Consider the following 13,733-nt stretch of genomic DNA (forward strand, 5'->3'; position numbering starts at 1 on the left):
TTGGTTGTGTCACTCCACATGTCACATGGCTATTATCTGGAGTGCTTCAGAAACTTGTAATACTAGCTCTAACAGAGATGTTAGACTCTGGTTCTAAACTCTGCTGAGTTTAAAGACTAGGCGCTCTATTCAATCTGTAAAGCTGAAGCGTAACAGATTCTGTGATAGAAATGTTAAGGTAATTTCCGATTGGACCGACATATACAGCGTCCACTAAAGCGAGGACATTGCCTTTAAATCTCAATCACACTGTAAAGATGAATTTCTGCGATGCAGATTGAATAGAGCCCTAGGTCGTTCAGGGTTTCAGGGGAAGAAGTTTAATGGTAATTTATGAATTCATATCTCTCAGAATCTCCATTGAGAATGCCTTTTAGTCCTGGGTTAGGCTTAATCTGTGTCTGGGAAACTGGCCCATTATTTCCTACCTTTTTTAATACTGATTTGAAATTTGAAAGAGTAGCCAATCCAGGAAGAGACTTACAAGACATAATTCTGACATCATCTCAACATAAACAAGCTTTTGAAAGGGACCCTTGTTGCCCTGTTATGGTATTGCATTACAGTAAATAAAGAAGAACAGAACAACACTGATATCGTGTGCTCCATGGAATTCAAATATGAGGAAGCTTGACAAGTTTGTCGTTGTGTGTAAGGTAAGACAGAATGCCTATTAAAAGTGTGCCAGTTATCAGGTTGTACAACATGCTTACAGTATGGGTTACTATGAGATCTCTTAGTGTGACTGTGATGAGTGAAAAGTTGTACTTTGTCCTATTGCCTTCTTCATTCATATGTCAAATGATAAAACATGACACTTGGACCCTTTCTGTATTTGACATTTCAGGCCAGAAGGGAAGAGAACTGAGAGCTTAGTATAACAACCCTTATTTCTGGTTGAAGATATTTTATTTTACCTCCACCGGAGTACTTATGGTTCTGCAGTAAAAAAGAATACACGAGTTACAACAGGTAATATGACTTGTAGTGAATATATAATACATCTAAGCCTACATCAGCGACACACTATCTCATAACTGAAATGGTGTCTGACTTCACTTTTATTTCCATAGATAGGAGAAAACTGAGGATGGATTGTAACGGTTGTCGTCGGGGATAGAGGACCAAAACGCAGCAGGAATGTGGATGCTCATCTTGTTAATTTATTTTAAATCAAGAGAACACCAAAATAACAAAATGAAGAACTAAAGAACAACAAAACAGTCTTGTCTTGTCATGCTCACACAGGCAAAACAAGAAACAATCTCCCACAACACCAAACCAAACAATTACCCATATATAGGACTCTCAATCAGAGGCAACGAGAAAGCACCTGCCTCCAATTGAGAGTCCAACCCCCCCATCAACCTAAACATAGACATACAACAAACCAGAAAGAACATAGAAATACAAAACATAGAACATAGACCAAAACCCGGAAATAATAAATCAAACACCCTACTACATAAATCACCACCCCGAACCACATAAACAAAATACCCTCTGCCACGTCCTGACCAAACTACAATAACAAATAACCCTTATACTGGTCAGGACGTGACATGGATCAACAACATTGCCTAGTTCAATAAAGGTTACACTAAGAGTGTAACATTTCTGCACCCTCATTTTCTAATTCTTGTCTAACCATACCCAAACGGAGATGAAGTGAAAATAAAAATCTCGTTGATTTATCAAGACCAGTCCCCATGCCTGCCTCAGAGCAGCGCGAAACGGTGCTAAAATAGCTGTAGGCTTTTGCTTCTAACTTCAATATGCTCTTTAAATAAATAAGACCTACACCATTTTCAACAGCACATTACTCAACACTAGTGAGACTCATTTCGTCTATGGTAGGCCTTCAGTATATCGAAAAATATTGTTTTCAATGACGTGACTCTCCGCCAATAATTACATTTAGAGGATTGGAGGACTCTAAATGAAAATCTAAGGGACATTTTCCATTAGGAACTGTGAGAATATCTGAGAATATCTAAGGGGCTTTTATATAATTATAAATGAATTAATAATAATAATCGGTTTGTCTAAAAAGGAACAATATTTTGGAGATTTCGTTTTCATTTAACCTAGAGTGAGCGAGAAAAAGGCAATTCTTGAACATGGGGTGAGACATTCTCACTAATTTGTAAATAAAGCCAGTTTGTTATTTAGAATAATTTATTTCTGGAGAAACCTAACTTGATTATTTAGCAGACTTCACTTGCTTATATTCAGTCAACACATATCTTAAGAATATCATGGAATATTTTTGTTTCTCCATGCTTATATATATATTTTGGGTCCCTATAAGTCCCACGGTGTAAGCTCACAACTTTTAAAGGAGGAACCACTGTAGATGCGCTCGGGAGGACAATTCCGGGTGCGGGCTCCCTCTCTAGAGCATGGCGGATGTCCACATCTACGTCCCAAACCACTGGACCTACGACTCGGGAGGATGGGATTATGGGTGCCCTCTGGACAGGAACCTCTCCCGAATCGTAGATACGGGACAGGGCATCGGCCTTGATGTTCTTAGAACCTGGGCGATAGGTCAGCGTGAAGTCGAACCTAATGAAGAATAGTGCCCACCTGGCTTGGCGTGGATTCAGTCTTCAGGAGCAGGAGAAGATGTGACAGCAACATGGTAGTTACTCCACAACACTAACCAAATTACACAGTGAAAAGAATGAAGTCTGTAAAAATATTCCAAAACATGCATCCTGTTTGCAATAAGGCACTAAAGTAACACTCTAAAAAATGCTGCAAGAAATCAAATCAAATTTTATTAGTCACATACAACAGGTGCACACCTTACAGTAAAATGCTTACATACAAGCCCCTAACCAACAATGCAGTAAAAAAAAAAAAAAAATACAATAAGTATAAGAAATAAAAGTAACAAGTAATTGAAGAGCAGCAGCAAAATAACAATAGCAAGACTATATAAAATCGGGTGCCGGTAGGGAGTCAATGTGCGGGTTAGTCGAGGTAATATGTACATGTAGGTAGAGTTATTAAAGTGACTATGCATAGATGATATCAACAGAGAGTAGCAGCGGTGTAAAACGTGGGGGGGGGGGGTGCAAATAGTCTGGGTAGCCATTTGATTAGATGTTCAGGAGTCTTATAGTTTGGGGGTAGAAGCTGTTTAGAAGCCTCTTGGACCTAGACTTGGTGCTCCGGTACCGCTTACCGTGAAGTAGCAGAGAGAACAGTCTATGAGTAGTGTGGCTGGAGTCTTTGACAATTTTTAGGGCCTTCCTCTGACACCTCCTGGTATAGTGATCCTGACCTGTTTAAAGGTCTTACTCACATCGGCTGCAGAGAGCATGATCACACAGTCTTCCAGAACAGCTGGTGCTCTCATGCATGTTTCAGTGTTATTTGCCTTGAAACGAGCATAGAAATAGTTTAGCTTGTCTTTTAGGCTTGTGTCAATGGGCAGATTTCGGCTATGCTTCCCTTTGTAGTCTGTAATAGTTTGCAAGCCCTGCCACATCCGACGAGCGTCAGAGCCGGTGAAGTACAATTCGTTCTTAGTCGTGTATTGACGCTTTGCCTGTTTGATTGTTTGTCGGAGGGCATAGCGGGATTTCTTATAAGCTTCCGGGTTAGAGTCCTGCTCCTTGAAAGCAGCAGCTCAACCCCTTAGCTCAGTGCGGATGTTGCCTGTTGCATGGCTTCTGGTTGGGGGTTGTACTGTGGGGTCACTGTGGGGACTACGTCATCGATGCACTTATTGATGAAGCCAATGACTTATGTGGTGTACTCCTCAATGCTATCGAACATATTCCAGTCTGTACTAGCAAAACAGTCCTGTAGCTTAGCATCTGGTTCATCAGACCACATTTGTATTGATTGAGTCACTGTTGCGTCCTGCTTTAATTTTTGCTTGTAAGCAGGAATCAGGAGGATAGAATTATGGTCAGATTTGCCAAATGGAGGGTGAGGGAGAGATTTGTATGCATCTCTGTGTGTGGAGTAAAGGTGGTCCAGAGTTTTTTCCCCTCTGGTTGCACATTTAACATGCTGATAGAAATTTGGTAAGACGGATTTAAGTTTCCCTGCATTAAAGTCCCCGGCCACTAGGAGCGTCACCTTTGAGTGAGTGTTTTCCTGTTTGCTTATGTCGGAAAACAGCTCATTCAGAGAGGTCTTAGTGCCAGCATCAGTCTGTGGTGGTATGTAGACAGCTACGAAAATAAAGATGAAAACTCTCTAGATAGATAGTGTGGTCTACAGCTTATCTTGAGATACTCTACCTCAGGCGAGCAAAACCTCAAGACTTCCTTAGATATTGTGCACCATCTGTCATTTACAAAAATACACAGTCCGCCTCCCCTTGTCTTACCAGACGCCGCTGTTCTATCCTGCCGATACAGCGTATAACCAGCCAGCTATATGTTGATAATGTCGTCGTTCAGCCACGACTCCGTGAAGCATAAGATATAACAGTTTTGAATGTCCCGTTGGTAGGTTAATCTTCCGCGTAGGTCATCAATTTTATTTTCCAAAGATTGCACATTTGCTAGCAGAACGCAAGGCAGTGGGGGTTTATTCGATCGCCTACGAATTCTCAGAATGCAGTCCGACCTCCGGCCCCTTTTCCTCCGCCTCCTCTTCACACAAATGACGGGGATCTGGAACTGTTCCCGGGAAAGCAGTATGTCATTCACGTTGGGCTCGTTTGACTCATTAAAGGAAAATAATTATTCTCCAGTTCGTGGAGAGTAATCGCTGTTCTGATGTCTCAAAGTTATTTTAGGTCATAAGAGACGGTAGCAGCAACATTATGTACAAAATAAGTAAAAAAACAAAAAACGAAATGAACAAAAAAACACAATTGGTTAGGAGCATGTAAAACGTCAGCCTTCTACGGCGCCATCTTACGATCACTAACTATTCACTAATCAGCTCTGGGTGTGCGGTAGATTCTGCCTATTATCTACAATTCTTTGTTAGATAATGCTAATATTAGCGGTTGAAATTGTTGCAAACATTTGCACCAACATCGATTATAGCACTGGCACCTAAAACGACAAACTGAAGGCAAACAAGACGAAGCCATTTGACATGAAATGCATTCCATGAAGCATTCCTCCCATATCAAACAAAAGAGGGGACGACATTTGGAACTTTTTCAAATGAAATTGTATAATACATCATTCATTTGTTGACTGTTGTGTACAGTAAGATCCTACCATTTACCATACAGCAAATATCTGTGGCCTGTAGTGTCCAGTAGCCAGCGGTGGTACCAGAGGTGTCACGCACCAAATTATTGGAGGGCCATTGATGGCCAAATTCAATATATTTTAATTTAACAATATCTTAAATTTTATTTTTTGATAATTTAGCAGATGCTCTTCTCCAGAGCCACTTACAGTCAGTTCATTCAACTATAGGTTGCTAGATATCACAGTATTTGTAAAAACCAGTCATTACAAAGTCAGTGCTAGTAGAAAAAGACACCTGTTAGTACAATAAAACAAGTATAACAGTAAGGTGATTGTTTTTTTAGGGGGTTTAACAGTGAAGGAGCCTAAATGGGTCTGTTTATAAGTAACTAACATCACCTTTATATCACAATTATAGATTACTTTTTGTGTGGTGACACAGTTTTGGGATCTCTAACCTTTGGCCAAAATCGTGAAATGGAGATGATTTATTAACATTTATTAACATAATTCTTAGTTTTGTCTTTTCAGAGCGCTGTGCCAAAGAGTAGGTCCACATAGGGTATGATATCTAAACGATATCATAACCGCCATCGATAAAAGACAGTGCTGTGCAGCCATCTTCATCGACCTGGCCAAGGCTTTCGACTCTGTCAATCATCGTATTCTTATCGGCAGACTCAACAGCCTTGATTTCTCTAATGATTGCCTCGCCTGGTTCACTAACTACTTCTCCGATAGAGTTCAGTGTGTCAAATCAAAGGGCCTGTTGTCCGGACCTCTGGCAGTCTCTATTGGGGTGCCACAGGGTTCAATTTTCAGGCCGACTCCTTTCTCTGTATATATCAATGATGTCGCTCTTGCTGCGGGTAATTCTTTGATCCACCTCTACGCAGACGACACCATTTTGTATACATCTGGCCCTTCTTTGGACACTGTGTTAACAAACCTCCAAACGAGCCTCAATGCCATACAACTCTCCTTCCGTAGCCTCCAACTGCTCATAAATGCTAATAAAACGAAATGCATGCTCTTCAACCGATCGCTGGCCGCACCCGCCCGCCTGACTAGCATCACTACTCTGGACAGTTCTGACTTAGAATATGTGGACAACTATAAATATCTAGGTGTCTGGCTAGACTGTAAACTCTCCTTCCAGACTCATATTAAACATCTCCAATCCAATACTAAATCTAGAATCGGCATCATATTTCGCAAAACAAAGCCTCCTTCACTCATGCTGCCAAACATACCCTCGTAAAACTGACTGTCCTACCGATCCTTGACTTCGGCGATGTAATTTAAAAAATAGCCTCCAACACTCTACTCAGCAAACAGGATGCAGTCTATCACAGTGCCATCCGTTTTGTCACCAAAGCCCCATATACACCCGCCACTGCGCTATGCTCTCGTTGGCTGGTCCTCGCTGCATATTCGTCGCCAAACCCACTGGCTCCAGGTCATCTATATAAGTCTTTGCTAGGTAAAGCTCCACCTTATCTCAGCTAACTGGTAACCATAGCAACACCCATCCGTAACACACTCTCCAGCAGGTATATTTCACTGGTCATCCCCAAAGCCAACTCAAATGGCCGCCTTTGGCCGCCTTTCCTTCCAGTTCTCTGCTGCCAAGGACTGGAACGAATTGCAAAAATCACTGAAGTTGGAGACGTATATCTCCCTCATTAAGCATTAGCTGTCAGAGGAGCTTACCGATTGCTGCAGCTGTACATAGCCCATCTGTAAATATCCCATCCAACCAACTACCTACCTCATCCCCATATTTGTTTTTGTTTTCTGCTCTTTTGCACACCAGCATTTCTACTTGCACATCCTCATCTGCACATCTATCACTCCAGTGTTATTGCTAAATTGTAATTACTTTGTCACTATTGTCTATTTATTGCCTTACCTCCTTACTTCATTTGCACTCACTGTATACAGATTTTTCTATTGTGTTATTGACTGTACGTTTGTTTATCCCATGTGTAACTCTGTGTTGTTGTTTTTGTCGCACTGCTTTGCTTTATCTTGGCCAGGTCACAGTTGTAAATGAGAACTTGTTCTCAATTGGCCTACCTGGTTAAATAAAGGTGAAATAAACAAAAATATATTTGAAAAAATAGGCAATTATTACACAAAAATTCAATTAATAAAAATACAAGAAAAACATTGTGATGAACGAAGTTGAGAGGCGTTCAGAGGAAATGCTTGAAGAATGCTGCTCAGCTACAAAGCATGGAGAATGGTGAGCACTACAGTTTTCATTAATTGCTTTGAGCTAGATGTTTTGGTAACACTTTAAATTACAGTGCCCTTATTACGGTGGAATTATTCCTGTAAGTACAGTGCAACAGTATTGTAATTACTCATTGTTATACTGTACTTACACTGTATTGTAAAATGCAACAGATTTTCTTGACGTGACCCTCACCTGAAAGTCACTGGATGTGTTTACACTACTTTAACATAATTACATTATTATGTTATTTCTTAATAAATGGCTGGTGATTTATGTGCTGTAAAATATAGTGTTACCACTGTGGCCCTTAAAGAGGCCTTGACAGAATGCTTTTGTTACATCGTATTTCATTGGCTGAAGTTTTAGATTCCATCCACAGTCATTAGAAACCATCCATCCAACCAACCAAACAGACTGTGTTTGTTGGAGGGAAAAGCATAGGGGATAATGGCCACCACTCAGTTAACGAATAATGTAGAAAAATGATCAGTGTGGCTTACATTTCCCATCAAGGCACTCTTGAAGAATGGACGAAGGTGATTCTTGATTTAAATACACAGAAGTTATTTGGATGACTGCTTACACAGTGTGAGAGGGAAATTAAACAAATGTATTGTTTTATATTCATAATCGCCACAAATATTTGAATGAGTGCATGTACAGTCAGCGCGAGAAGTCAAAGCATCTATGTCATGTTCTCAAAGCCTTGTTTTTGAGACTGACACTATTTGTGGAGACAACAAATGCACTGTTTTGTTGTGAAAACACTGACATTTACTGCCCTTCCCCTACTGAAATGTATGATTACAGAACCAGTCAAAAGTTTGGACACACCTAATCATTGAAGTGTTTTTCTTTATTTTCATTATTTTCTACATTGTAGAATAATAGTGAAAACATCAAAACTATGAAATAACACATATGGAATCGTATAGTAACCAAAAAATGTTAAACAAATCCAAAATATATTTTATATTTGAGATTCTTCAAAGTAGCCACCCTTCGCCTTGATGACAGCTTTGCACAGTCTTGGCATTCTCTCAACCAGTTTCAGCTGGAATGCTTTTCCAACAGTCTTGAAGGAGTTCCCACATATGCTGAGCACTTGTTGGCTGCTTTTCCTTCACTCCGCGGTCCAACTCATCCCAAACCATCTCAATTGGGTTGAGGTCGGATGATTGTGAATGCCAGGTCATCTGATGAAGCACTTCATCACCCTCCTTCTTGGTCAAATAGCCCTTACACAGCCTGGAGGTGTGTTGGGTCATTGTCCTTTTGAAAAACAAATGATAGTCCCACCGCGCGCAAACCAGATGGGATGGCGTATCGCTGCAGAATGCTGTGGTAGCCATGCTGGTTAAGTGTGCCTTGAATACTAAATAAATCACTGACATTGTCACCAGCAAAGCACCCCCACACCATCACACCACCTCCATGCTTCACGGTGGGAACCACACATGCGGAGATCATCCATTCACCTTCTCTGCATCTCACAAAGACACGGCAGTTGAAACCAAAAATCTCAAAATTGGACTCGGTATAATGTCCATTTTTCGTGTTTCTTGGCCCAAGCAAGTCTCTTCTTATTATTGGTGTCCATTAGTAGTGGTTTCTTTGCAGCAATTTGACCATGAAGGCCTGATTCACGCAGTTTCCTCAGAACAGTTGATGTTGAGATGTGTCTATTACTTGAACTTTTTGAAGCGTTTATTTGGGCTGCTATTTCGGAGGATGGTAACTCTAGTGAACTTATCCGCTGCAGCAGAGGTAACTCTGGGGCTTCCTTTCCTGTCCCGGTCCTCAAGAGAGCCAGTTTCATCATAGCGCTGGTTTTTGCGACTGTACTTGAAGAAACTTTAAAAGTTCTTGACCTTTTCAGGATTGATTGACCTTCATGTCTTAAAGTAATGACGGACTGTCATTTCTCTTTGCTTATTTGAGCTGTTCTTGACATAATATGAACTTGGTCTTTTACCAAATAGGGCTATCTTCTGTGTACCAACCCTACCTTGTCACAACACAACTGATTGGCTAAAACGCATTAAGAATTAAAAAGATTCCACAAATGTACTTTTAACAAGGCACACCTGTTAATTGAAATACATTCCAGGTGACTACCTCATGAAGCTGTTTGAGAGAATGACAAGAGACTAATATCTCCCTCACTAGCTTTAAGCACCAGCTGTCAGAGCAGCTCACAGATCACTGCACCTAGCCCATCTGTAAATAGCCCATCCAACTACCTCATCCCCATACTGTATTTATTTATTTATCTTGCTCCTTTGCACCCCAGTATCTCTACTTGCACATTCATCTTCTGCACATCTATGACTCCAGTATTTAATTGGTATATTGTAATTACTTTGCCACCATGGCCTATTTATTGCCTTACCTCCCTTATCTTACCTCATTTACACATACTGTATATAGACTTTTTTCTACTGTATTGTTGACTGTATGTTTGTTTATTCCATGTCTAACTTTGTGTTGTTGTATGTGTCGAACTGCTTTGCTTTATCTTGGCCAGGTCGCAGTTGTAAATGAAAACTTGTTCTCAACTAGCCTACCTGGTTAAATAAAGGTGAAATAAAAAAAATTAAAAAGATTGCAAAGCTTTCATCAAGGCAAACTTTTTACTTTGAAGAATCTCAAATCTAAAATATATTTTGATATATTTAACACTTTTTTGCTTACTACACGATTCCATATGTGTTATTTCATACTTTTAATGTATTATTCTACAATGTAGAAAATAATAAAAATAAAGAAAAACCCTTGAATGAGTAGGTGTGTCCAAACTTTTGACTGGTACTGTAGGTTCTCTGCATTACCACTAGACATTCAGAATAGTTTATAGTAAAATAAAATAGCAGCAATTATTGATCATGCTAATATGTTGAAATACTGCACCATGTACAGCATATTTTAGAAAGTTGAAATCAGTGGACTTTGATATGGGGTAATAAAAAAAGATGAATAAATAAACGCAACATAAAACAAACAAGAAGCACAGATTTAACACTGGAACAGAAACAACAATGCCTGGGGAAGGAACCAAAGGGAGTGACATGTATAGGGAAGGTAATCTGGGAGGTGATGGAGTCCAGGTGAGTCTGATGACGCGCAGGTGCGCGTAACGATGGTGACAGGTGTGCGCCATAACGAGCAGCCTGGTGATCAAGAGGTCCGAGAGGGAGCACACATGATAGATAGACATTTGGGTGACAACTGAATCAAGAATCAGACATTGTTTTTCCATTGGAATTTGGTTGTGCTTTTAGATGGCTGAAAGTATAGTGATAACACATTGGAAATTCAACTAACTTTTGGCTGTCTTTTTACGTGAGTGAATATAGGTTTAAATCGCATTGATCAACGTCTCAACCGAATATTACCCAATTATCAACGTTGAAATGGCATGGTGTCCCCAGTGAGTAGCCACATCCACCAACCTCTAATATAAGCATTTTCTTATCAGAAAACAAATGTTAGTCAATGTCCCTCAATAGAACAATTCAAATATCATGAGTTTTTCCTAGACAGGATGCAAGTTGATTTAGATTTTTGGTTAGACAATGCTAAAATGGCACCTAAAATGACAAACTGTTGGCAAACAAGACAAATCCATTTGACATGAAATGCATTCCATGAAGCATTGCTCTCATATCAAACAAAAGAGGGCACAACATTTAGAACTTTTTCAAATGTAATTGTTTAATATATAATTAATTTGTTGACTGTTGTGTACAGTAAGATCCTACCATTTACTATACAGCAAATATCTGTGGCCTATAGTGTCCAGTAGCCAGGGACGGACTGGCCATCTTGGGGTTTTTGCTCAAAATAATCACTATCTGGCTAATAATGGGGGCCTCAAGGGAAAAAATGGGTTGGTGTTTGAAATGCCAGCGCAGATTTCTGGTCACAGTCCGCCCCTGCCGGTAACCCACTACAGTCTTACATTTTGCCATCATTGAAATGGGACTGACTGCATGACAAGTGCTTGAGACTAGTGCGCTATTGCCACCTACTGTACTAGATTTACACTACCATTCAAAAGTTTGGGGTCACTTAGAAATGTCCTTGTTTTTGAAAGAAAAGTTCATTTATTTTGTCCATTAAAATAACATCAAATTGATCAGAAATACAGTGTAGACTTTGTTAATGTTGTAAATGACTAAGTACATTAGAGTGTCTAGTTTGAGAAACAGACACCTCACAAGTCCTCAACTGTCAGCATCATTAAATAGTACCCGCAAAACACCAGTCTTAACATCAACAGCGAAGAAGTGACTCCGGGATGCTGGCCTTCTAGGCAGAGTTCCTCTGTCCAGTGTCTGTGTTCTTTTGCCCATCTTAATCTTTCTTTTTATTGGCCAGTCTGAGATATGGCTTTTTCTTTGCAACTCTGCCTAGAAGGCCAGCATCCCGGAGTTGTCTCTTCACTGTTGACCTTGAGACTGGTGTTTTGCGGGTACTAAACAAGGACATTTCAAAGTGACCCCAAACCTTTGAACGGTAGTGTAGGTAACTTAATTTCTTTCAGTGGGACAAAAACAATCACCACTCACCAAGGAACTCAGAACCACCTGTAGTAACATTACATGAACAGTGGGTGGCATTAACACACTACAACTGTTACATGGACGTGGTGAAGTCCTATTGATTGAACTACAGTTATTTATTTTTTAAACTTTATTTAACTAGGCAAGTCAGTTAAGAACAAATTCTTAATTACAATGACTGCCTAGGAACAGTGGGTTAACTGCTTTTTTCAGGGGCAGAACAACAGCTCGGGGATTCGATCTAGCAACTTTTCGGTTACTGGCCCAACGCTCTAACCACTTGGCTACCTGCTGCCCCATGCATTGATTTTACTTTTGTAATAACAATAAGAGGATTATTAGGGTACCAGTGGTGTCACGCACTAAATTATTGAATTTAGCAGACGCTCTGAACCAGAGCCACTTACAGTCAGTTCATTAAACTATAGGTTGCTAGATATCACAGTATTTGTAAAAACCAGTCATTACAAAGTCAGTGCTAGTAGAAAAGACACCTGTCAGTACAAGAAAACAAGTACAACTGTAAGGTGATTGTTTTTTTGTTAGGGGGTAGGGGTTTTAGGGGGATAACGGTGAAGGAGCCTAAAGGGGTCTGTTTAGTGATCTGTATTCTTTGGCCAAAATCGTGAAATGGAAATAATTTATTAACATTTAGAATAAAGGAGCATCTTTCTCAGTTTTGTCTTTTCAGAGCGCTCTGCCTTACAGTAGGTCCACATAGGCAAACATAGCACAACATTCAAATCATAAAAATACAAGAAAACGTTGTGATGAATGAAGTTAAGAGGTGTTCAGGGGAAATTCTTGAAGAATGCTGCTCAGCTACAAAGCATGGAGAATGGTGAGCACTACAGATTTCATTAACTGCTTTGAGCTAGATGTTTTGGTAACACTTTATATTACAGTGGAATTATTCCTATAAGTACAGTGCGACAGTATTGTAATTACTCATTGTTATACTGTACAAACACTGTATTGTAAAATGCAACAGATTTTCTTGACGTGACCCTCACCTGAAAGTCACTGGATGTGTTTACACTACTTTAACATAATTACTGTGTCATTAACATGTTATTTCTTAGTAAATGGCTGGTCATTTCTGTGCTGTAAAATATAGTGTTCCCACTGTGGCCCTTAACTTCTATGGGCTACGTGGGACGCTAGCGTCAGCCAGTGAAAACACAGCCAGTGAAATATCGGGGCGGCAAATTCAAAAACAACAAAATGTCGTAATTCAACTTTCTCAAACATACAACTATTTTACACCATTTTAAAGATACACTTCTCCTTGATGTAACCACATTGTCCGATTTCAAAAAGGCTTTACAGCGAAAGCAAAACATTAGATTATGTTAGGAGAGTACATAGACAAAAATAATCACACAGCCATTTTCCAAGCAAGGACATGTGTCAATAAAACCTAAAACACAGCTAAATGAAGCACTAACCTTTGACGATCTTCATCAGATGACACTCCTAGGACATTATGTTACAAAATACATGTATGTTTTGTTCGATAAAGTTCATATTTATATCCAAAAACAGCATTTTACATTGGCGCGTGATGTTCAGAAAATGTATTCCCACCAAAACGTCTGATGAATGTGCACATCAATTTACAAAAATACTCATCATAAACATTGACAAAATATATAACAATTATTTAAAGTATTATAGATGGACTACCCTTGGATGCAACCGCTGTGTCAGATTTTAAAATAGCTTTACGGAGAAAGCACAGTTTTCAAT

At 39.7% G+C, this 13,733-nt stretch overlaps 1 protein-coding gene across 1 annotated transcript in view; it reads left to right on the top strand.

The window, feature by feature from the left end:
- The first annotated feature begins 10,762 nt into the window (after window positions 1–10,762).
- LOC106565345 (sodium- and chloride-dependent GABA transporter 2) overlaps window positions 10,763–13,733 on the top strand; it is a 28,286-nt gene continuing 25,315 nt past the window's right edge. The window contains exon 1 of the mRNA XM_082959167.1: window positions 10,763–10,849. Coding sequence (XP_082815293.1) covers window positions 10,833–10,849 — 17 coding nt within the window. The 5' untranslated portion in view covers window positions 10,763–10,832. The remainder of the gene's footprint in view (window positions 10,850–13,733) is intronic.

The sequence above is a fragment of the Salmo salar genome, chromosome 12 (genome assembly GCF_965601325.2).
Source record: "Salmo salar chromosome 12, fSalSal1, whole genome shotgun sequence".
In the NCBI taxonomy this organism is placed as follows: Eukaryota; Metazoa; Chordata; class Actinopteri; order Salmoniformes; family Salmonidae; genus Salmo; species Salmo salar.